Genomic DNA, 24,715 nt, shown 5'->3' with positions numbered 1-24,715 from the left:
TTGCAGGTTCCTCATAAACACTCTTTTATGAATGGTGTGGTGTGTATTCTGTTCCCTTATGCACTTTTGCCAGCCATCTATGGATCCTTCTCTGGGTTTATCTTCAATGACACCAGCCAGAAGTATTTGTTTAGTATGTGTGCCTTTTTGTCATCACCCTCTACATAGTGCTCTCTATACCTTTCAGTCTTACAATTATACCTATGGTCTTCCTTTTTATTTCTGTATAGTACTTTCTGAACCCACTGTATTTGACATTTCAGGTCCTCACCGGAAAACACAGAACTTCTAACAACCCTGGGATTGCTGTATTTGCAGGTAAATAAAATAAGATTCCTAAAATAAAGTTTCTGTCTAAGTGTATTTATACTGAGGCTAGACATAGTGAAAGACATTAACTTTGCTGTTAACAAAATTCAACATCTGAGTTAGCTGGGTTAGGTAAAAATTGTATCTAATATCACATACTGAAAAAATAAGCAGTTTCAATTCCAGTGCATGCTTAAGCTGTATTTCTTTTTTTCATCATATTGTATTAATGGCCTTAGACCGTTGTTCTCTAACAGTTTCTTTAATGTTTTACTTTACAATAAATCAGAGGAACTAAAGCAACAATGCCCAAGGCTGTGGAGCTCATTTTCAAAAGAGAAAAATGTCCAAAAAGTGTCATAAAGCCCAATTCGGACATTTTTCTTCTCAAAACGTCCAAAAAACTTAGGGAGGCAACTGAGAGGGTAAAAACTGTACAACAGGCATGGACGCTGTTCAAAAATACCATTCTGGAGCCCAGGTCAAACATATTCCGCAAATTAGAAAAGAAAGACGGAAGTCCAAAAGACAGCCGGCGTGGTTGAAAAGTGAGGTGAAGGAAGCTATTAGGGCTAAAAGAAACGCCTTCAGAAAATGGAAGAAGGAACCGTCTGAAAACAACAAGAAGCAACATAAGGAGTGTCAAAACAAATGCAAGGCGCAGATAAAGAAGACCAAGAGGGATTACGAAAAAAAGATAGCATTAGAGGCAAAAAAACATAGCAAAACTTTTTTTCTATATATTAAAACCAGGAAGCCGGCAAAAGAATCGGTTGGGCCGCTGGATGACTGAGGGGTAAAAGGGGCGATCAAGGAAGATAAAGGAGTAGCGGAGAGATTGAATAAATTCTTTGCTTCGGTCTTCACCGAGGAAGATTTGGGTGGGATACCGGTGTCAGAAATGGTATTTCAAGCAGACGACTTGGAGAAACTTACTGACTTCACGGTAAACCTGGAGGACGTAATGGGGCAGTTCAGCAAACTGAAGAGTAGCAAATCTCCTGGACCGGATGGTATTCATCCTAGAGTACTGATAGAACTGAAAAATGAGCTTGCGGAGCTACTGTTATTGATATGCAATTTATCCTTAAAATCGAGCGTGGTACCGGAAGATTGGAGGGTGGCCAATGTAACGCCGATTTTTTAAAAAGGTTCCAGGGGAGATCCGGGAAATTATAGACCGGTGAGTCTGACGTCGGTGCCGGGGAAAATGGTAGAGGCTATTATCAAAAACAAAATTACAGAGCACATCCGAGGAAATGGATTACTGAGACCAAGTCAGCATGGCTTTTGTGTGGTGAAATCTTGCCTGACCAATTTACTTCAATCCTTTGAAGGCGTAAACAAACGTGGACAAAGGGGAGCCGGTTGATATCATGTATCTGGATTTCCAAAAGGCGTTTGACAAGGTACCTCATGAAAGGCTACAGAGGAAATTGGAGGGTCATGGGATAGGAGGAAATGTCCTATTGTGGATTAAAAACTGGTTGAAGGGTAGGAAACAGTATTCACAATGGAGAAGGGTAGTTAGTGGGGTTCCTCAGGGGTCTGTGCTAGGACCGCTGCTTTTTAATATATTTATAAATGATGTAGAGATGGGAGTAACTAGCGAGGTAATTAAATTTGCTGATGACACAAAGTTATTCAAAGTCATTAACTCGCGACAGGATTGTGAAAAATGACAGAAGGTCTTACGAGACTGGGAGACTGGGTGGCTAAATGGCAGATGACGTTTAATGTGAGCAAGTGCAAGGTGATACATGTGGGGAAAAAGGAACCCGAATTATAGCTACGTCATGCAGGGTTCCACGTTAGGAGTTATGGACCAAGAAAGGGATCTGGGTGTCCGTCCATAAACCACTACTACACTGAAACCTTCTGCTCAGTGTGCTGCTGTGGCTAGGAAAGCGAATAGAATGTTGGGTATTATTAGGAAAGGTATGGAAAACAGGTGTGAGGATGTTATAATGCCGTTGTATCGCTCCATGGTGCGACCGCACCTTGAGTATTGTGTTCAATTCTGGTCGCCGCATCTCAAGAAAGATATAGTAGAATTGGAAAAGGTGCAGCGAATGGCGACTAAAATGATAGCGGGGATGGGACGACTTCCCTATGAAGAAAGACTAAGGAGGCTAGGGCTTTTCAGCTTGGAGAAGAGAAGGCTGAGGGGAGACATGATAGAGGTATATAAAATAATGAGTGGAGTGGAACAGGTGGATGTGAAGCGTCTGTTCACGCTTTCCAAAAATACTAGGACTAGGGGGCATGCGATGAAACTACAGTGTAGTAAATTTAAAACAAATCGGAGAAAATATTTCTTCACCCAACGTATAATTAAACTCTGGAATTCGTTGCCGGAGAACGTGGTGAAGGCGGTTAGCTTAGCAGAGTTTAAAAAGGGGTTAGACGGTTTCCTAAAGAACAAGTCCATAAACCACTACTAAATGGACTTGGGAAAAATCCACAATTCCAGGAATAACATGTATAGAATGTTTGTACGTTTGGGAAGCTCGCCAGGTGCCCTTGGCCTGGATTGGCCGCTGTCGTGGACAGGATGCTGGGCTCGATGGACCCTTGGTCTTTTCCCAGTGTGGCATTACTTATGTACTGAGTGAGTATTATCGAAACCAATTTTGCAGATGTCTGTCTATGCGATTCGTCTGCAGTGCGTTCAGATCACAAGGGGGGCGTGTTAGGGCATTTCCACGGCAGGATTAGGGCGTGCCTACTTGGATGTTTTACAGCCATAATGGAACAAAACCAAAACATCCAGGACTAAAACTAAGATGTTTTGTTCCAGACCTGTTTTCAGAATGAATAAGGCACAAAAAGGTGCTCTAAATGACCCAAAGACCACTGGAGGGAATCAGGGTGACCACCCCAATACCCCCACAGTGGTTACTGACCCCCTCCCACCCCCCAAAAATGTGAATAAAAATATGACTTATCAGCCTCTATGACAGCCTCAGATGTTAAGGTCAGGTCTATTAGAGCAGAATGCAGGTCTCTGGAGTAGTGTTGTGGTCAAGGCAGTGCACTATGGAGTGGGGGACTCAGGTCATTATCTCCCTCAACCTGTGTCACACTTGTGGTGGAAACTGTGATCCCCTCCCAAACTCATCAAAACCCTACTGTATCCACATATTGGTGCCCCCTTCATCCATAAGGGCTATTTGTAGTGGTGTACAGTAGGGGACAGTGAGTTGTGGGTGGGTTTTAGAGGGCTCAGGGGACAAGTTAAGGGAGGAAAGGTGAGATGAGTGCACTTGGGAGCATTTTTATGAAGTGCACAGAAGTGCCCTCTAGGGTGCCCCATTGCTCTCCTGGGATGTTTGAGGGATGCTGGTTCCTCCAACATCCCAATGGTACGAATGTTTATGTTTTACACTTATTCGGGGTTTTTTTGTTTGTTTTTTTTTTAATGGACCAATAAACAAAATGTCCAAAGCACAGAACCTTGTTCGAAACAGCATTTTCTTAAAAAAAAAAAAAAAAAAAAAAAGATAAGACATTTTTCATTTTTGAAAATTGCCTTCTTTTCTGTTTGGATTTTGGACGTTTTGTGCAAAACATCTAAAGAGCTAAAACCACAATTAAAGTGGAGCTAGTTGGAGATTCATTATCAAAAGCTTCTAAAAAAGTAAAGACGTCCAATGGACCCATCGACTCATTCAGACCCCGTTTTGTTTAATATTTTTCTGGCCCCATTTCCAACATTAATATAAACTTTAGAATTAACTCCATATATCTATACAGATGGGGTCAATTCTGTAAATGGTGCTGAAAGATCATAGTGCCCTTCTACGTTTTTCTGTCATATAGCAGACAGAAGAGCACTGCTGTTATTGCAGGTGCACATTATGGAAGTTGTATCCACTTTCACTTCAGAATGACTCTTTGGATCCTAACTGGGTAACACTAGTCTCATATGCTGTCATTTTGTTTCAAGCTGGGTGTGTTTCAGAAGGCTTTTGAACACCTTGGGAATGCGCTTACATATGACTCCAGCAACTATAAGGTAAGCAGATGATTCAGATTTTCATGTTGGAATGGTTTCATTATGTCTATAAATCCATTACAGAGTGCAAGCTGGCCCTCTCAGTTGTTGCTTGACAGGGGATGAAGGCATGTGTTTATGATGATCTTATATAGGGGTTCATGTATTCCTTGACTACGGAAACTACTAAGCTAAGCAGTTCTCATCAGGCCTGCTATGAGGGATTGAGGAGATTACAGTTTTACAGGAGCCATTAGTTGATTACATCTGGAGTAAAACTTTTTTTTTTTTTTACACGTGTGTTAAGAATGTTCTCCGAGGACAAGCAGGCTGCTTGTTCTCACTGATGGGTGACGTCCACGGCAGCCCCTCCAATCGGAAACTTCACTAGCAAAGGCGCGGTCGTCTTCCCGCCCGAACCGGCTCGTGTTTGTCAGTCTTCTTTTGTCCGCGCTCGGGACGGTCGTGTTTTGCCGCCGTTTCGTGCCCCTCAAGATGACCCTCGCGCGTCTTCGCGATTTCGCTAAAAAAAAAAAAAAAGAGATCTTTGGTCTTTGTCCCTTCCCGTGTGTCCAGTTTGTTTCCCCGGCGTAAGTTTCCTTTCACTTTCGGGGTAGGCCTTTTTTGTGGCCTCGGTACGGGTTTTTTCTCTCTCCCTTATTTTTGGTGCCCTTCGTCACCATCGCAAATTTTGATTTCGCCGGCGTGATTTCGAAATTTTGATTTCGCCGGCGTCATGGAAGTCTCCCAGTGGCTTCAAGAAGTGCACCCTGTGCGCCCGGGTAATCTCGCTCACTGATAGGCACGCTTCGTGTCTTCAGTGTCTGGGGGCTGGGCACCGCCCGCAGGCCTGCAGTCTTTGTGCTCTTTTACAGAAGAGGACTCAGGTAGCGAGATTAGCCCATTGGAACGTGTTGTTCTCGGGCTCTTCGTCGACAACAGCACCGGAGGCATCGAGTGCATCAACGGTGACAGCATCGAAGTCTTCGACCTCGGCATCGACGGCATCGAGGTTTCGACCCTCTGCATCGTCGGTACCGAGACATCGGAAGGCTGCGTCGGCGTCGGTGGTACCGGGACCTCCACTGTTGCTGATGTCGTCGGACGGTGGTGCTTCGACTGGAGTGCAGGTGAGGGCTGTCCATTCCCCTGCTGGTGGCGGTGAGCCTTCGGGTGGGTCTCCTCCTGCCCTGAGGGCTCCTGCGGTACAGCCCCCCCCCCCCCCCCCCCCCCCGAGACCGATCTCCTTCGGCCTCGGCCCCGAGGAAGAGACGGTTGGATTCTACGTCCTTCTCGTCGGTACCGGGAAGCTCTGGTGACATGCTTCGTTTGAAGAAATCAAAGAAGCATCGACACCGGTCTCCTTCCTGTATCGATACCGAGAGCTCTGGGTCGCCGAGGGAGTCGGCACCCAGTAGGCATCGGCACCGGGAGGATCGCTCACCCTCTGTTCAGGAGGTGTCGATGCGCTCCACCTTGGACAGCCCGGAACCGCCTCCACGCCCGGAACAGACTCTGACCTCGACGCCTGCATCGGTTTCCATGTCTTTCTCCACAGCCGCTCTGCACGAGAGTCTCCGGGCCGTTCTCCCAGAGATCCGGTACCGTCGAGTGAGGCGCCGGCTGGCCCTTTGCCCGGGGTGAGGTCTCCGACATCGGATCTGCGGCCGCCTCCCAGGAGACTCCCCGATAACGTCGGTGGAGGGAGACTTCGCCGGTGCTGGCGAGGGAGTCTACCTCTCGGCGCTCCCCACGTGGCCGTGTTTCCACGGAGTCGAGTCGGGCACGGCTTCAGACACCAGGTTCATGAACTTGTGTCTGATACCGATGGTGAGGCTCGTGGGAGGAGGAGGAGGACATCAGATATTTCTCTGACGAGGAGTCTGATGGCCTTCCTTCTGATCCCACTCCCTCCCCTGAAAGGCAGCTCTTCTCCTCCCGAGGTCTGTCTTTCACGGCCTTTGTCCGGGAGAGGTCTACGGTCCATCCCTTCCCGGTGGTCCGTGGAGGATGAGCCCAGGGCTGAGATGTTTGAGCTCTTGACTATCCTTCTCCCCTAAGGGAGCGTCCACAGTACCCATGCATCATGTCCTAAAAAAGACATTGCTGGGCGAACTGGACCAAGCCTCTAACTCATCCCCACATTCCAAGAAGATCGAGTCCCAGTACCGGATCTATGGGGACCCAGAGCTGATGCGCACTCAGTTGCCTCACGACTCTGGTGTGGTGGATCTGGCCCTAAAGAAGGCTAAGAGTTCTAGGGAGCATGCTTCGGCGCCCCCGAGCAAGGACTCTAGAACCTTAGACTCCTTTGGAAGGAAGGCCCACCATTCTTCTATGCTCGTGGCCAAGATTCAGTCCTACCAGCTCTACACGAGCATTCACATGCGGAACAATGTGCGGCAGTTGGCGGGCTTGGTGGACAAGCTCCCTTCTGAGCAAGCCAAGCCGTTTCAGGAGGTGGTCAGGCAGCTGAAGGAGTGCAGAAAATTCCTGGCCAGAGGGGTATATGATACCTTTGATGTTGCGTCCAGGGCCGCTGCTCAAGGTGTGGTGATGCGCAGACTCTCATGGCTGCGTGCCTCCGACCTGGAGAATAGAATCCAGCAGCGGATTGCAGACTCGCCTTGCCAAGCGGACAACATTTTTGGAGAAAAAGTCGAACAGGTGGTAGAACAGCTCCACCAGCGGGATAACGCTTTCGACAAATTCTCCCGCCGGCAGCCTTCAGCATCTACCTCTTCAGGTAGACGTTTTTATGGGAGAAGGAGGACTGTTCCCTACTCTTCTGGTAAGCGTAGGTACAATCCTCCCTCTCGACAGCCTGCGGCCCAGGCTAAGCCCCAGCGCGCGCGCTCTCGTCAGCAGCATGCACCTCAGCAAGGCCCCACAGCTCCCCAGCAAAAGCAGGGGGCGGCTTTTGACTGGCTCCAGAAGGCATAGCCGATATCAAAGTGTCTGTGCCGGGCGATCTGCCGGTCGGGGGGGAGGGTTGAAAGTTTTTCACCAAAGGTGGCCTCTCATAACCTCCGACCAGTGGGTCCTCCAAATAGTCCGGCAAGGATACACCCTCAATTTGGCCTCGAAAAACCTCCAAATTGCCCACTGGGAGCTCAATCCTTCAGCTTCCAGCACAAGCAAAGGAACTCTCCGCCCTTCTCAGCGCCAATGCGGTCGAGCCCGTGCCATCCGGGCAAGAGGGGCTGGGATTCTATTCCAGGTACTTCCTTGTGGAAAAGAAAACAGGGGGGGATGCATCCCATCCTAGACCTAAGGGCCCTGAACAAATATCTGGTCAAGGAAAAGTTCAGGATGCTTTCCCTGGGCACCCTCTTCCCATGATTCAGCAAAACGATTGGCTATGCTCTCTGGACTTAAAGGATGCTTATACACACATCCCGATACTGCAGCTCACAGACAGTATCTTCGATTTCGTCTGGGATCACGTCACTTTCAGTACTGTGTGCTACCCTTTGGGCTCGCCTCTGCGCCCAGAGTGTTCACAAAGTGCCTAGCTGTGGTAGCAGTGCTTCGCAGGCTCGGAGTGCACGTGTTCCCCTATCTCGACGATTGGCTGGTAAAGAACACTTCCGAGGCAGGAGCTCTACAGTCCATGCAGATGACTATTCGACTCCTGGAGCTACTAGGGTTTCGTGATAAATTATCCAAAGTCCCACCTTCTCCCAGTACAGAGACTCGAATTCATAGGAGCTCTGCTGGATTCTCAGACAGCTAGGGCCTATCTCCCGGAGACAAGGGCCAACAATCTGCTGTCCCTCGTCTCCCGGGTACGAGCGTCCCAGCAGATCACAGCTCGGCAGATGTTGAGATTGCTTGGCCACATGGCCTCCACAGTCCATGTGACTCCCATGGCACGCCTTCACATGCGATCTGCTCAATGGACCTAGCTTCCCAGTGGTTTCAGGCTGCTGGGGATCTAGAGGACGTGATCCACCTGTCCACGAGTTTCTCAAATCCTGTATTGGTGGACGGTTTGGACCAATTTGACTCTGGGACGCCCCTTCCAATTCCTCAGCCACAAAAGGTGCTGACTACGGATGCGTCTCTCCTGGGGTGGGAGCTCATGTCGATGGACTTCACACCCAAGGAAGCTGGTCCCTCCAGGAACGCGATCTGCAGATCAATCTCCTGGAGTTACGAGCGGTCTGGAACGCTCTGAAGGCTTTCAGAGATCGGCTGTCCATCAAATTATCCAAATTCAGACAGACAACCAGGTTGCCATGTATTACATCAACAAGCAGGGGGGCACCGGATCTCGCCCCCTGTGTCAGGAAGCCGTCAGCATGTGGCTCTGGGCTTGCCGTTACGGCATGTGGCTCCAAGCCACATATCTGACAGGCGTAAACACAGTCTGGCCGACAGGTTGAGCAGGATTATGCAACCTCACGAGTGGTCGCTCAAACTCCAGAGTGGTGCGCCAGATCTTCCAAGTGTGGGGCACCCCCTTGGTAGATCTCTTCGCATCGTGAGCCAACCACAAAGTCCCTCAGTTCTGTTCCAGGCTTCAGGCCCACGGCAGACTGGCATCGGATGCCTTCCTCCTGGACTGGGGGAGGGTCTGCTGTATGCTTATCCTCCCATACCTCTGGTGGGGAAGACTTGGTTGAAACTCAAGCAAGACCGAGGCACCATGATTCTGATTGCTCCCTTTTGGCCGCGTCAGATCTGGTTCCCTCTTCTTCTGGAGTTGTCCTCCGAAGAACCCTGGAGATTGGAGTGTTTTCCGACCCTCATCACACAGGACGAAGGGGCGCTTCTGCATCCCAACCTCTAGTCTCTGGCTCTCACGGCCTGGATGTTGAGAGCGTAGACTTTGCCTCTTTGGGTCTGTCGGAGGGTGTCCTCCCGTGTCTTGCCTTGCTTCCAGGAAAGATTCCACTAAGAGGAGTTACTTCTTTTTATGGAGGAGGTTTGCCGTTTGGTGTGACAGCAAGGCCCTAGATCCTCGCTCTTGTCCTACACAGACCCTGCTTGAATACCTTCTGCACTTGTCTGAGTCTGGTCTCAAGACCAACTCTGTAAGGATTCACCTTAGTGCAATCAGTGCATACCATTACCGTGTGGAAGGTAAACCGATCTCAGGACAGCCTTTAGTTGTTCGCTTCATGAGAGCTTTGCTTTTGTCAAAGCCCCCCGTCAAACCTCCTACAGTGTCATGGGATCTCAATGTCGTTCTCACCCAGCTGATGAAACCTCCTTTTGAGCCACTGAACTCCTGCCATCTGAAGTACTTGACCTGTAAGGTCATTTTCTTGGTGGCAGTTACTTCAGCTCGTAGAGTCAGTGAGCTTCAGGCCCTGGTAGCCCAGGCCCCTTACACTAAATTTCATCATAACGGAGTAGTCCTCCGCACTCACCCTAAGTTCTTGCCAAAGGTTGTGTCGGAGTTCCATCTGAACCAGTCAATTGTCTTGCCAACATTCTTTCCCCGTCCTCATTCCTGCCCTGCTGAACGTCAGCTGCACACATTGGACTGCAAAAGAGCATTGGCCTTCTATCTGGAGCGGACACAGCCCAACAGACAGTCCGCCCAATTGTTTGTTTCTTTTGATCCCAACAGGAGGGGAGTGGCTGTGGGGAAACGCACCATATCCAATTGGCTAGCAGATTGCATTTCCTTCACTTATGCCCAGGCTGGGCTGGCTCTTGAGGGTCATGTCACGGCTCACAATGTCAGAGCCATGGCTGCGTCAGTGGCCCACTTGAAGTCAGCCACTATTGAAGAGATCTGCAAAGCTGCGACGTGGTCATCTGTCCACACATTCACATCTCATTACTGCCTGCAGCAGGATACCCGACGCGACAGTCGGTTTGGGCAGTCAGTGCTTCAGAATCTGTTCGGGGTTTAGAATCCAACTCCACCCCCCTAGGCCCATGTTTTATTCTGTTCCAGGCTACACTCTCTGTTAGTTGGATAAGTTGTTAGGTCAATCTCAGTTATGTCCTCGCCGTTGCGAGGCCCAATTGACCATGTTTGTTGTTTTGAGTGAGCCTGGGGGCTAGGGATACCCCATCAGTGAAAACAAGAGCCTGCTTGTCCTCGGAGAAAGCGAATGCTACATACCTGTAGAAGGTATTCTCCGAGGACAGCAGGCTGATTGTTCTCACAAACCCGCCCGCCTCCCGTTTGGATTTGTGTCTTCCCTTGTCTTTGTCTTGCTACATACGGGACTGACGAACACGAGCCGGTTCGGGCGGGAAGACGGCCGCGCAAGCGCGGTGCGCATGGGCACGCGAGAGCTAGCAAAGGCCTTTGCTAGTGAAGTTTCCGATTGGAGGGGCTGCCGTGGACGTCTCCCATCAGTGAGAACAATCAGCCTGCTGTCCTCGGAGAATACCTTCTACAGGTATGTAGCATTCGCTCTGTGTGCTGAAGCTTAGCACACTGTTGTAATGCTTCACTTTCTGCATCACGGCCTTAGTGTGGCTCAAGTATAGTGCTGCATCTTGAGGTAGTGTTGTAGGGTATGATTCTTTAACATTGTAGCACTAACAGGCAAGTGGATCAAGTTAATGCTATTTCTTGCCCACAACTGATGATAATTCTTGTTTCTTCCTATGGAAGCTACTGATTAATATTTAACTGTACCTTAAGATATATTTTATTTCTGCATGGGAAAATTGAGAAAGTTAGTAACACATTAGATGATGGTAGAAAAACAAATAATTGACCCATCCAGTCTACCTTAGTTACTCCAATCTGTGCTGCCAAGGATATATTCCAGGTGCTAGCCTCCTTATGCAAGAGGTTTTTGTTATCTTCCTCCATAGTACATCACCTCCTTGAGTAGAGAGTATACAGGATCCTGTCTTTAATTCCTGTCTAACCACTACGCTTTGTCTTGCTCTAAATAACTACCAGTGTTGGTACTGGCTGTTGCCTCCTAGGTATCTGTGGCCTTTCCAAATGGTATTCTACCACCAGCAGCATGCTGCCCAATGCAATGACATAATGGTCTGTAACTTACTAGATGGGAGGAAGAGGTTTCAGGGTCTGCATCTCGACTCAGACTTCAACATTATTCCTGTACTTCCAACTTGACACAGTGCTATTAATGATTTCTCGGGTTGACCCATGCTGCATGACTGTAACTTCTGCTGTTTTGAAGGCAATCTTGGCTGCAGGCAGTATGATGCAGACCCATGGGGATTTTGATGTGGCCCTTACAAAAGTACGGGTAGCAGCTTGCACCATGCCCGAGAGCCCTCCACTTGGAACAAACATAGGCATGTGCTTCTTGGAAAGAAGAAATATGTAGCCGTGAGTCATTTCACACTTTATCTACCTTTGTAAGAATTACTCAACATTGATGGCCCAGATTTCGTACAACTTCTCCTAATCTGTATTTGGAGCAGAAATATTTCTAAAATAGCAAGGTCATTATAAAACTGGAAGACTAATATGTGCTAGGATAGCTTTTTCTTTAGTTTTTTTTCTAAATTGTTATAATTTCTGTATAATTTATTAAAAATGTTATTTAGTTAGAGAAAAATATATACAGTTTATGAGAACCTTTTACCAGGATACCATGTAGCTCAAGAAGAGAGGATATTTACAAACTTTCATTGTCTCCACTTTGCCTGACAATTCTCTGCTTCTTCATTTTTAATTTACAACACCCTCATGCTTTTGCCAGGCAATCAGCTGCCTGAAGCGAGCCAATTATCTTGCCCCATTTGACTGGAAGATTCTGTATAACCTGGGTTTGGTGCACCTAACCATGCAACAGTATGCATCAGCATTTCATTTTCTTAGTGCTGCCATCAATCTTCAGCCCAAGATGGGAGAGCTCTATATGCTTCTGGCAGGTAAGGACAAATGCACAGGCAATGCGCACACACCCATGCACAGGCTCTTTTCTACATCTGTAGACTTAGATAACTTTATACATATATGCTTTTATCAAATAGCTTGTATCCTAGGGTGGGAAAATTGTATATGCTCATGTTAAGTACAATGTGTGTGCATTTACTTACATGTTTGAACACTGCTATATGCAAATGCTTTCATAGACACTGATATATGTTAGTTTCTGAAAGCTAATCAAAAAATCGATAAAGTTAATCTACTAAAAAGATATTTCTTTATATACAGTGTGTGTGTATGTGTGTGTATAATATAATTAATGCTAACCTTCTATTTGTATATTCAAATGGACTAATATGGTGACCATGCTACTCGTGTTTCTAGGCAATCTTCTAGTTCATACCAACTAGTTTGTTTTCCAGGGTTAAGGTTAGGGTTACAAATTAGAAAATCTGCCTGTGTAAGAGAAGGAATTAAAATGGCTGAGGTAAGAAATGTCTCTAAGGAGACCCAGCTAGAGAGATGAAAGCATGCACTGGAGAAGGAGAGTAGATCTGTAGCATCCTTATCACAGGAGGGGAAATGACCATAGCAGAAGATGTGATTTAGTCTATAGGCTAGGAAGGTTAATTTCTAAAAATGAGGGGAAATCCTGATTTCGTTTTTATTGCTGTTCCTTGGTGCAGTTGCCCTGACAACCTAGAAGACCCCGAGAATGCAAAACGGTCCTATGAACAGGCTGTGAATTTGACCAGTAAGTTTGCAAATTCTTGATTAGTTCATAAACTACATAATATGAGGCACTGAATTTATCACATTTAGTCAAAGGTGGCAGCTAAAGCAGTCCTGTTTGATAGATTGTCTGGGGGCCAAGACTTAAGAGGCTCAGCAGTTTCCGGGATGGAAGTCTTACCTGACCTTCACTTAAGTGGAATTCTGTGCTAAGGAGATCTTTGCTGTCAGTTGAAGTTAAGAGAGATTCTAGATGTCCTGTGTAGATTCCAAACTGCAGGACATCACTTGAATAACTTTTAACAGTTCTTTAGTACTTTGTTTCTGTGTTAATAGTGGTATTAGTCTGAAGCGAAATATTTCCAAAAGAAACTGAGGGAATTTGTACAGTTTTTATGCTACGTAGATTATTAGGACAACATTACAACTACTAATATACTGTATATTATGGTATGTCCTACAGGTGTAACCCACTGGTTAATTTGAACTTTGCTATCCTGCTATATAACCAGGGAGATAAGAAGGGAGCTTTGTGCCAGTACCAGGAAATGGAAAGGAAAGTCAACAAGTTGAAGGAGAACAGCACTGCTGAATTTGACCCAGAGGTATAATTATAATGATCACAAAGCCAAAGTGCTACTGGGCTGCCATAACCCATGCTCATTGTTAGTGATTACATGTTCATAACAACCACAGGGACAGAATAAGAACATAATGTAAAAAAAAGTTTCTAAATCTGGATAAGGCATGTTAAGATTAAGTATTTTGATTACAGAGTACCCAGAAGCAAGCATTGCTTCATGCAGGAAATGGTCATATTGTAGGATAAAAAATTTAAAAGTCATTTATTTCATGCATTACCATCAGTATGTTTGGTTAAGGGATCAACCTAGCGATTAGTATTCCGAACAGTAAGTAGATTAGGTGGACTCCACTCTTAACACAGCCAACCTGCACTTGGAAGAAGGCTGAGCCAGACTTGTTTAATTCTTTATATTTAAAGGTGAGGCTGTATCATGCAAGGCCATTTGTTTGTATTTATTAAATCTAGCATTTGTATATAATTCTGGCTTTGACTAAACCTATTTCCTATGTGATGCTTTCTGTCCTTTTCAACATGTAGGTTCTTTTCTGCTTTTCTGTTTATTTCTTGATATGGATTTGTACACTGCCTGGTTCTGCACGTCAGTTTGGGTGGTATAGAAAGTCTAAATTAAACTATAGAGCGATAGAGGACGTCTTTTTGCCATATGTATTTCCTCAGCAACTGTCTAGACCAGTCGAGACGCTTGGGTTATGCACGCCTACCAGCAGAGGGAGACTGAGAACACTTAACTTTGAACACTGCATGTATAACCTGTGCAGAACCCCAACCACCCAGTATTTCTCAGTCTCCGGCAGAGGGCAGATGTGCAGTAGCCTGATTGGTCTGGTAGACCTTAGGGGGTCCTTAGTATTCTGGTGTGTTTGTTTGGTGAATGTAACCCTGTGTTTCGGACTCTTCGTGCTTCTGGGATGTGGGTCCAGTGGGGACCCGTTTTCCCCTTGGGGTGCTACACCCGGGTGGCCGAGTCCCTCCCCCTGTACTGCTCTCCTGAGTGGACAGCGTTTGTTCCTTGGCTGCCTTGTTCAGGTGGGAGCCTTGATTACCAGGTCAGCTTACAGCAATGGAGTTCAAATAAAGTGTATTTAACAAAAAAAAAAGCTCCAGTTTAATTCCGGTGCCTTTTTCTCAGTGCTGGCTGGTGAGAGGGGTTTTGTTGGTTTTGGGCACTGGATCGGGTGTTCCTTCCCTTTCTCTTACCGCGAACATGGGTTCCAGATTACTCCATTGCTGCTCCTATGCGTGCCAGGCCTTCAGTGCCATTTTTGCGGGGAACTGAAGTCTCCTTTGACCGAGCCCCCAGAGTTTAACCGTGGATATTCCCACTGTAAGCATGGCTGGAACTGATGCAGGGCTGCAGGTGGGTTCTTCAGCGGAGGTCCCATTTTCGGCGGGAACTGCTGTCATCTTGGATTCCTCCCGCGCTGCAGAGCCGCTTCAGTATGTTCAGAGTGAAACTTTAACCGGGTCATGCCTTGCTTTCTGAAAGCTCAGGTGGGATGGGGTTCCCTCCTGAGTTTATTTGGTCCCTTTATCAGGTTTGGAAATCGGGACCAGCCTGGGCTGACCCTTCTGGTGGAGAGGTGGGCCTGGTGGTGGCTAAGAGACTTCGGGTGGACTGAGGATCTGGAGGATCTTTCTCTCCTGGGATCCGAGGAAGCTTTTAGCGATCTCGGAGAGGAGGATCCTCTGGAATCGCCTCAGGAGAAGGATGATTCTCTACTGGGGGAGGACCCCTCCTTGGTCCAGATATTTCACAGGGATGAGCTGATGGAGTTGATTGATCAAGTGTCCTCCACCCTTAAGTTTGCTCCTGCTGAGGCCACTGTGGGGGAAGCTATGCAGGTTGATCCTATGGTTAAGGGGATTTGGCGTCCTCCGCGATCCTTTCCTATGAATAAAGATCTTAGGGAAATGGTGCTGCAGGAGTGGTCTTCCCCGGATACCCCTTGTAAGGTGACTAGAGCTATGTCTAGGCCTTACCCTTTTCCCCAGGAAGATAGGAATTCCCTGAAGCCTCCCACTGTGGATGCGGTAGTTACTTCGGTGATGAAAGCTACAGCTATTCCAGTGGATGGGGGCACAGCGCTCCGTGACCCCCAAGATAGGAAACTTGAGTCTTTTCTTAAACATAGTTTTGATTTGTCGGCTCTAGCACTGCAAATATCTTTGTGTGGGGGGCTAGTGGTGTGCGTTTCTTTCCGCTGGGCAGAGAAGCTCCTGGATGATCCTGTTCTTGACAGGACTGTGTTCGTGCAAGATTTGGCAAAGTTAGAGATGGGCTTCTCTTTTTTGGCTGATGCTCTATATGATTTGCTTCGGGCATCAGCGAAGAAATGGCCCTGGTGGTTGCTGCCCACTGGGCTCTTTACAGGGTTGGACTGTGGATGTGGCCTCTAAGTCCAAATTATGTTTGCTTCCCTCTAAAGGCTCCATGCTCTTGGTGAGCAATTGGATAAGTTGGAGAAGCTAAGGTTCTGCAGCTTCCGGAGGTTCGGTCCAAGGTCTAGCGGCCGGGGGACACCTTCGTGGGGCCGTTTTCAGGAGGCTCGACATTACAGGCTGGGCAGGTTGAGCGGAGCTTCCAGAGGTCTGTTTTTTCAGCAGACCCAGTCCTTTTAAGGAGGGTGCTGTGGGGGATGTGACTCAGGGGGATCCGGTTCCATATGCAACTCTCAATGAGGGTGCGGGGGTCCAGTCTCTGGTACGAGTTGGTACACAGTTGCAGCAGTTTTACCACAAGTGGACTCAGATCATGTTGGACCAGCGAGTTCTCGAGGTAGTACGCGACAGGTGTGCATTCGAGTTCGACTACCCTCTTCCTGATTTATTTCTCGCATCCCTGTGCTGCTCGGCTCAAGCGGGAGCGATTTAAGATACTCTCCTTCGGCTGATACGTCTGGAGGTGTAGTGCCCGTGCCTTGTCGGGAACAGGGAACAGGAAGCTATTCCATTTATTTCGTGGTGTCCAAGAAGGGCTCCTTTCGGCCCATTCTAGATCTCAAGAGGGTCAATAGAGCTCTGAAAGTTCCCTCTTTTTGGATGGAAACTTTGCACTTGGTCATTGTTGTGGTTCGGCAAGGGGAGTTTCTGACTTCCCTGGATTTGATGGAAGCTTATTTGCACATTCCATCCGCGGTTTCCTTCATTTTGCTGTCTTAGGGAAGCATTTTCAGTACTGTGCTTTGCTGTTCGGTTTCGCAACGGTGCCGTGGACGTTTTCCAAAGTCATGGTGGTTGTGGCGACTGCTCTGAGGAAGCAGGGTATCTTGGTCCACCCTTATCTGCACAATTGGTTGATTCAGGGCGACGTCTCGGTCAGAGAGCGAATCGGTAACCGCATATTTAGTAAGTTTTCCTGGAGTCTCTGGGTTGGGTGGTGAACCAGCCAAGAGGCAGTTGTGCCTGTCGCAGTCCCTGTAGTACCTGGGGGGTTCACTCAACATGTGTTAGGCCATGTGTCTCTGCCTCCCCGCACGGATTTCCAGTCTTCAGGGGCAGATTCAGTGGCTTCTATCGGAAGTGGTTCCTGCAGCCTGTTCTTACCTTCAGGTGCTGGATCTGATAGCGCAGCGAAAGAAGTGGTCCCGTGGGCCAGGGCGCACATGCAGCAGCTTCAGTTTTGCTCTTCTGTCTCTCTTGTCTCTGCAAACGCAGGACTTGGAGGAACGGTTTGTTTCTGACAGGAGCCCCCCACCGCAGTCTACAGTGGTGGCTACACATGCCGAATCTGGAGGGCATGCCTCTGGAGCCCTCGGAGTGGGATAGTTCTCTCCACGGATGCCAGTCTGGTGGGATGGGGGGTGCTCATTGCCTTGCAGGTTAGCTCAGGGCCGCTGGTCAGTGGAGGAAGCCTGCTGGTCTATCAATCAGTTAAAGACGCAGGCAATTGGTTGACCTGGAGTCCTTCCGGTCGCTGCTCGTTGGCAGAGCAGTAAGAGTAATTTCCGACATAGCCGTAGCCTATGTCAGTCGGCAAGGGGACAACGAGAGACCGGGCGGTTTCCAAGGAGGCGGCATTGTGAATTTGCTGGGTGGAGGTCCATCTCCTAGACCTTTCAGTAGGTCACATTGCTTGGTGTGGACAATGTGAATGCAGATTTTTCTGAGCAGGACAAACTCTAGATCCCAAGAGTGATCCCTTCATCGGTTGGTCCTTTCAATCGCATAGTGTTGAAATGGGGTCTGCCGGGGATGGATCTCATTGTGTCAGCTGACAATGCTCAGGTGCTTTGCTATTTCAGTCAGCAGAGGGGACCCTCAGTCTGAGGGGATCAACGTATTGATTCTCCCTTGTCCACCTCAGGTGTTGCTGTATGTGTTCTCCCCGTGGTCGTTAGTAGGTCGGGTGGTTCAGCGAATCAAGCATCATTCGGGCGCAGTGATTCTCGTGGCTCCAAATTGGCTGCGATGTTCCGTGGTACGCAGATCTAGTGCATCTGACAGACTAGGATCCTCTTCCTCTAGGAAAGACAGTCCTGTTGTGCCAGGGTCTGATCTTCATACCCGGCCCCTCTCTGTTCTCGCTTATGGCTTGGCTTTTGAACCAATTGAGGAAGAAGGGTTTTTCCCCCCAAAGTTATTGATACTATGCTCCAGTTATGTAAACGGTCCACCTCACTGGCTTATGTGCGCGTTTGGCGCAGTTTTGATTGTTGGTGCCAGGATCGTTCTTGTTTCCCTTTCTGCACTTCGACCGCAGAGAGTTTTGAGTTTTTGCAAGATGGTTTGGACAGGGGTCTTGCTCTGTCCTCTTTGAAAGTGCAGGTTGCAGCCTTGGCCTGTTTCCAGGGGAAGGTGCAGGGTATGTCCTTGGCCTCTTCTCTGGATGTGGTATGTTTTTTGTGGGGGGTGAAATTGATTCAGCCTCCGTGGCATCTTTTGGTCCCTCAGTGGGATTTGAATCTCGTTTTGGAGGTCCTGGTGGATGCTCCTTTTGAGCCATTGGAGGCATCACCTACAAGATCTTACCCTGAAAACAGTGTTTTTGGTGGCAATATCCTCTGCTCAAAGGATTTAGGAGCTACAGGCTTTGTCCTGTAGAGCCCCTTTTGTCGTTCTCCAAGGAGACGGTCTCGCTGTGGCCGGTGCCGTCCTTTTTGCCCAAAGTTGTTTTCTGATTTACATGTGAATCAGGTCATTTCTTTACCGGTTCTGGTAGACAGAGCAAGGGATCCATCCTGATGTCATCTGGCAAAGCTGGATGTCCGGTGAGTCTTGAGGCCTTATCTAAGGAGGACGCAGGATTTCGTACCTCAGACAGATTGTTTGTTCTGTATGGAGGGCCTAAGAGAGGAGCAGCTGCTCTAAGGTGACTTATAGCTAGGTGGCTAAAAGATGCGATTGGTTCAGCCTACTTGCTCAAGGGTCGTGAGGTGCCATCGGTTCTCAAAGCAAGGGTATATATAATTTTGGGGAATTACATTAACCTGTACTGTGTAATATTTAAGGACATGTGCTCAGTCTCAGGTATAAATAAAGTTATTAAAATACAGGTACTACAATGATTTTAGAAGGCAGTTTTCTGGATTTTATACCAGGGAAATGTGCCACAAGATAAATATTGTTAGCAAGGCAGAATTAGTAATTATGCTGGATTAATAACAACTCACTTTCATTGAAGCTCAGATGTATTCTTTCTGCTTCTGGCTGGAGTGGTGAAGGAGGTCTTTTCTCTTAGCTGGATGGTGGATTCTTTGTTGGGGAAAGAAGTCTTCTTGATTGAGACTCAGATGTATTCTTTCTTCTGCTGGCTGGAGTGTGAAGGAGCTTTGATGGTGATCCTTGCTGGAAAAGAAGTCTTTTTGTAGATTTGTTAGTATAAAGCTGTATACACTAATGTTCCTTTCTCACTTTGATCATTATACTGTGTGCTCTGCCATGATTGCCTTTTATGAAATCCCACTTTACGGGATGCTAGATTGGACCCCACGAGACAATCTGCTTTTTATTGTACTTCTCCATTGTGGAATTCTTTGCAAGTTGACATTTACTACTACTACTACTACTACTTAACATTTCTAGAGCGCTACTAGGGTTACGCAGCGCTGTACAATTTAACAAAGAGAGACAGTCCCTGCTCAAAGAGCTTACAATCTAATAGACAAGTGAACGGTCGGTCCGATCGGGGCAGTCAAATTGGGGCAACCAATCCCAAGTTTAGAACAGCTTTGAAGACCTACCTATTTTGCAAGGCTTTTCGTGACCAAAACACTCTCTAACAATGCAGCAACTCATGTTCACTGACCCTATCCTTGGGCATGTACCTTGTTTTTTTTTTAAATATATGTAAGTTCTTAGTATGAATTTTTTCTTTCCTCTTATAATGGCATTCTGTTTCTATTTTCAATTTGTTTTTAATTGTAAGCCACTTTGTAATGTTTTTTCAGGAAAAGTAGTATAAAGATAATAAACCATAACCATAAAGTCAGACCTTGCTTATCATAGCCACTACAGCTAACATGGCTCTTTTGAAATCTACTTTGCTGGACAGCATATGCAAAGAAGCTGCTTGGTCCTCAGTTCATTTTCACTTCACACTACTGCTATGCCTAAAAAGATGATTATTATTCCCCGTTGGATTTCTTTCTTTCTTTTTTTTTTTTTTTGGTTAAAGGCAAGCTGTAGCTATGGATTCCCAAGTGTAAGGATAGTGATGGCCTGCTTGTCTTTGGAGAAAGCAAAGTTGTTTACCTGTATTAGTTGGTCTCCAAGGGTAGCAGAGAGCATTCCTACTAAGCAGCTTTGAGCTGCATGGAATCGTCTGCCAGTATTTCAGCTGGTGGGAGAAGATGCAATGATACCATGTCCTGCCTGTTTCTTGCTATCCAAAGTATATTACTGTACCTTCCTGCCCCCTTCCCCCACTGCCAAGAATGCTAGTGGAACATTGGTAGTGGGATATCAGTCTTCATAAAAACCACACACCTGTAGGAGTTGGCTTCTCCAACTATTGCTTTCTATAGAACTCAGATGGCCTCATACACTGTTGCTAGCATAGAAAGCCCCATACATTCCCAGTGAACCACTCTAGAAAGCTGTTATGCATTTAACATTTTTCCAGCCCAGGCTGTCTCTGATGGCATCACACACGTTAGGACTGATATTCTGCTGTCCTTGAAGAACATCTGTTACATGCTTTCCATATTATCCATCAGGGTGGGGGAGAGGATTTGTATAGATAGATTTTTAAAAACCCATCGTCATCTCAGCTTCAGAGTTGTTCAAAACATAGTAACATAGTAGATGACGGCAGAAAAAGACCGGCACAGTCCATCCAGTCTGCCCAACAAGATAACTCATATTTGCTGCTTTTTGTGTATACCCTACTTTGATTTGTACCTGTGCTCTTCAGGGCACAGACCGTATAAGTCTGCCCAGCACTATCCCCGCCTCCCAACCACCAGCCCCTTCTCCCAACCATCGGCTCTGGTACAGACCGTATAAGTCTGCCCAGCACTATCCTCACCTCCCAACCACCAGCCCTGCCTCCCAACCACCACACAGCATATAATAATAAAAACAAAAAGGTATGCTTTAAAGGATAACCCCCATTTAAAAAACACCCACACCCACCCACCCAACTCCATCCCAAACCATGCTCTATATACAGTTTAAAAAAAACCATACACTGTGATGACCAGTTTTTCTCATACATTATAGTGAGTCTTTGCCACAGGATAGGTTTGTTTTATTCAGTGAAGTGCCATACTTGTATATCTGTTCTCAAGTTTATTGTTAGTATGGACCTTCTAAGCAACTCTCCCTTGTTCATATGTGTTCTCCTTTGTACTTGGTGTTCTCTGAACTGTTCTATACTTGCATTTCTTCCATGAGAAGATGGTGGACATGGGTCAGAAAATTGGAGCTGCTCTACAGGTGGGGGAGAGTCTGGTGTGGACAAAGCCACCTAAAGATTCCAAGATAAAGCAACGCCCCCCTACTCCATGCATTCAGCAGCAGCCTCTGGGTTCCAATCAAGCACTGGGCCAAGCCATGTCTTCAGCAGCTGGGTATGGAAAGAGCATACATCTCCCCACAGGTAAGACACTGGTACACTGTGTACCAAATAGGGCAGTTGAGTCATATTTGACCTGGAGCTCCTTGTGCTGCTAGATGGAAATGTGGGAGGAAGGGCAATACTTCTATATAATGTGCAAACCGCTTTTGAATGTAACCACAGAAAGGCAGTATAAAAACAAATCCCATTTCCTTTCCCAGACACTGTGGCTTCTTTTCTTTATCTTGCATGCTGAGTGAAGGATTAATGCAAGGCAGTACTCTGAGGGATAGATATTTTGAGCATGTTTGAATTTACTTAGTCTCCAATCCTGGTTCCTGGGCTGAAGTATGAACCTGTGATAATTGGGTATGGAATCTTACACAGGGACTTTTTTTGTTTTTTCATTATAGGTGGAGTAGGGCTTTCTCAGTTTTCAAAGCCACCATCCCTACCTCTAGAACCCGAACCAGGTCCAGATGAGGCCATAGCAAATTCATCAGAGGTACATGATCATGAAGACGAAAAGAACGAAGCAAAAGCCAGCTTGTTGCAGAATAAAGCATCTTGCTGAAATGAGAGGCACAAATTAGCTCTGGAAGAAACAAACATCACTAGTCCTATCCTTTCACAAGCTTACTATACTTGATGTAGATATTTCTAATAAAGGAAAGGAAGATTAGGAGATGCCTGCCAAAAAGGAGGAAAGGCACAGACCATACCAGTTGCAAGTCTGACTTCAAAGGCACAGCAGCTCTGTGCTGGGCCTTGGTGGCTGAAACATGAAATAAGCACCCTTAAGAGAGGAGCACTAAAACTGGACACAAAGAGTGTTTATGACCACATGTACTTGAAACAACTTTGCTGAACCAGTGATTGGCTGAATTATTTCATACTCTCCCTTAAGAAGGTTTGGTTGAGATAATATAACAGTCAATTTGCATCCTGCATCAAAAAATCTACAAAAGATGATGGTCCTCTCGAAGCTTAATGTAGAGCTTGCATTAGCTGGTTGGCTTTCTGTACTTAGAACCAGTTCTATGCATTCCTTGAACAAAGAAAACATTGCTGAACCTGACTAGCAATGGTGAAATGAAAACAAGCAGCATGGTTGTTTTTCAGCCTTCTACCAACTCATGTGACTAATGCAGATGGCACCTTTTGTGCAGCAGCATTGATGGGTGCTTTGAGCACTTTTCTGATCACTACAATTCAAGCAGTGACTGAAAGCAAGAGAGTATGCCATTTCTCAGCATTCATTTTCTTGCATGATTGCTTTACTTTATCAATTTTAAATTTTTCATGTGTTTATCACAGCAGGGTTTATATCAAACTGTAAAGTTTAAGTAGCACTAATCCCATCTATTGGCATAATCTGAGCTAGTTGGAACAAGTGCAAGTTAATGTGGGTTGCTGCCTTCTGAAATAGGACACAGCTGATTCTTAGTGACTGGAGAGTTCAGTTTACTAGGCAGTAGATCAAATTAAGGACAATCAATGTATAAAAAGGGCAGTGTTACAAAGCACTACCAATTGCCTTTAGTGGGACAGAATGTAGATAAGCAGAATATTTTTATAATGTTTTACAAAATGAATGCTGCTTTTACTGATTGTAATATGGTGCAATTTTTTTAATGTTTTGGAGTTTTTTTGGTATGAAGTATGTCATCCAGCTTTTGTTAAATGTGATTATGTCTGATTCCATTCCACCCTTAAATGAATTCCATAAGACTCATTAAAAATTTCTCCTTAATTTATTATAAACATGTTGTTGAATCTTGAAAGAGACCTGGCCAGCTAAAGAATACACTTGAATAAAGTAGTTGTAGTGTCCAGGAATTTGCAAGTATATGTGTTATTTTAGTATTGGGGGGGGGGGGTGGGGTTAGTTTGAACCTCATTAGCTTTCTTCACAGTTGAGTTTCAACAGATCAGTTTGTATCTTCTGAATTGAAATTGAGCTGCAACAGCAAGGATTAGCGCTCTATTCATGAGCAGTCATGGAATTTTCAATATCTGGAGGGTAAACAGGTTTTTAGTTTGTCCCTTCAGAAAAATGACACCAGCACAGATCTTCCGATAAGAGTGATGAGGCATTAGTTCAATACTGATCCCAAACACAAGAGCAATGGCCTATTAGTCTCTTATCAGAATACTAGTGAAGCTTTGAGATAAAAACATACAGGTTGATTTTCAAAGGCAATTATGTATTCAATTGTGAACACACAATTTCCCATCTGTCTATTTTTAAAAGTACATTAGGTGTAAGATCAGGCCATTTAAATTACCATATATTTGTGGGCCAGGTTAGAGAGAGTACAGGCAAAAAATTATCTAATGGTACTATTCAGCTACTAACCCCCAGATTCTATAAAGCATGCCTAGAGATCTGTGCCGAAATCCAGGCATATTCTATAACAATGGATGTAACTTAATTGGCTTAAGCTAATCAGTGTTGATAACAGCTCTTAACAAGCAATAAGTACTAATTGGTCTCAATTAGAATTTATGTGCACAACTCGCTAAGCATATTCTGTGATGAACTGCATCTAAATTCTAATGTGCGCAGTTCAAAAGGGGCATGACTATGGATGTTTTGTGGGTGTTCCAAAACTTAGGTGCATAGTTATAGAATATGGCCCAGTGCTCATAAATCTATGTGCAGGGATTTACACATTTGCCTTGGTGTAAATGGATGCATGTAATTCTAGGCGCTGTGATATCAACTAAGCGCATTTTATATACAGCGCCTAAATCTAGACACTGCTTATAGAATATGCTTAGGTGGAAATGTTTACCACGTGGCTTTTTTAGGTGCCTCAGATAGAATCTGGCTGTAAAGGGGCAAGTCTGTGAGTGCCACACCCCAACCTGTGCACCCAAATTCTGTTATGGAATAGTAGATGCCCGATACTAGGTTATGCTAACATTTATGTGCCCGCAGTTACACTAGCCATAGTCCTGGCATAAATATGGGCATGTGACTGAGGCAGGGATGTAGGTTACATGCCTATCTATACAGACAAATGTATAGATAGGCATTTGCCTATCTATACAGTCCGCTTGCATATGCATGCTGTGGCACTTAAGTACGTTGTTACCAAATAGTGCGTAGGTGAAATATTGACATTTAAGCACATATGTGCACACATGTTCACATTAGCACACTGTTATAGAATTGCCCATTATATGGATAATTTAAACATTTAATCTAACCTCTTCTACAGCAGGCCTAAATGGATAGTA

General features: G+C 46.0%; 1 protein-coding gene across 1 annotated transcript in view; it reads left to right on the top strand.

The window, feature by feature from the left end:
* BBS4 (Bardet-Biedl syndrome 4) overlaps positions 1-23,222 on the top strand; it is a 190,187-nt gene extending 166,965 nt beyond the window's left edge. The window contains 10 exon segments of the mRNA XM_030187602.1: positions 264-318; positions 4,259-4,327; positions 11,437-11,563; positions 11,566-11,588; positions 11,965-12,136; positions 12,821-12,826; positions 12,829-12,892; positions 13,330-13,471; positions 21,310-21,511; positions 21,883-23,222. Of these exon segments, the coding sequence (XP_030043462.1) occupies positions 264-318; positions 4,259-4,327; positions 11,437-11,563; positions 11,566-11,588; positions 11,965-12,136; positions 12,821-12,826; positions 12,829-12,892; positions 13,330-13,471; positions 21,310-21,511; positions 21,883-22,043 (1,021 nt within the window). The 3' untranslated portion in view covers positions 22,044-23,222.
* Positions 23,223-24,715: the final 1,493 nt, after the last annotated feature.

Source organism: Microcaecilia unicolor, chromosome 1 (assembly GCF_901765095.1).
Source record: "Microcaecilia unicolor chromosome 1, aMicUni1.1, whole genome shotgun sequence".
NCBI lineage: Eukaryota > Metazoa > Chordata > Amphibia > Gymnophiona > Siphonopidae > Microcaecilia > Microcaecilia unicolor.
This window is presented reverse-complemented; position numbering and strand designations above follow the sequence as displayed.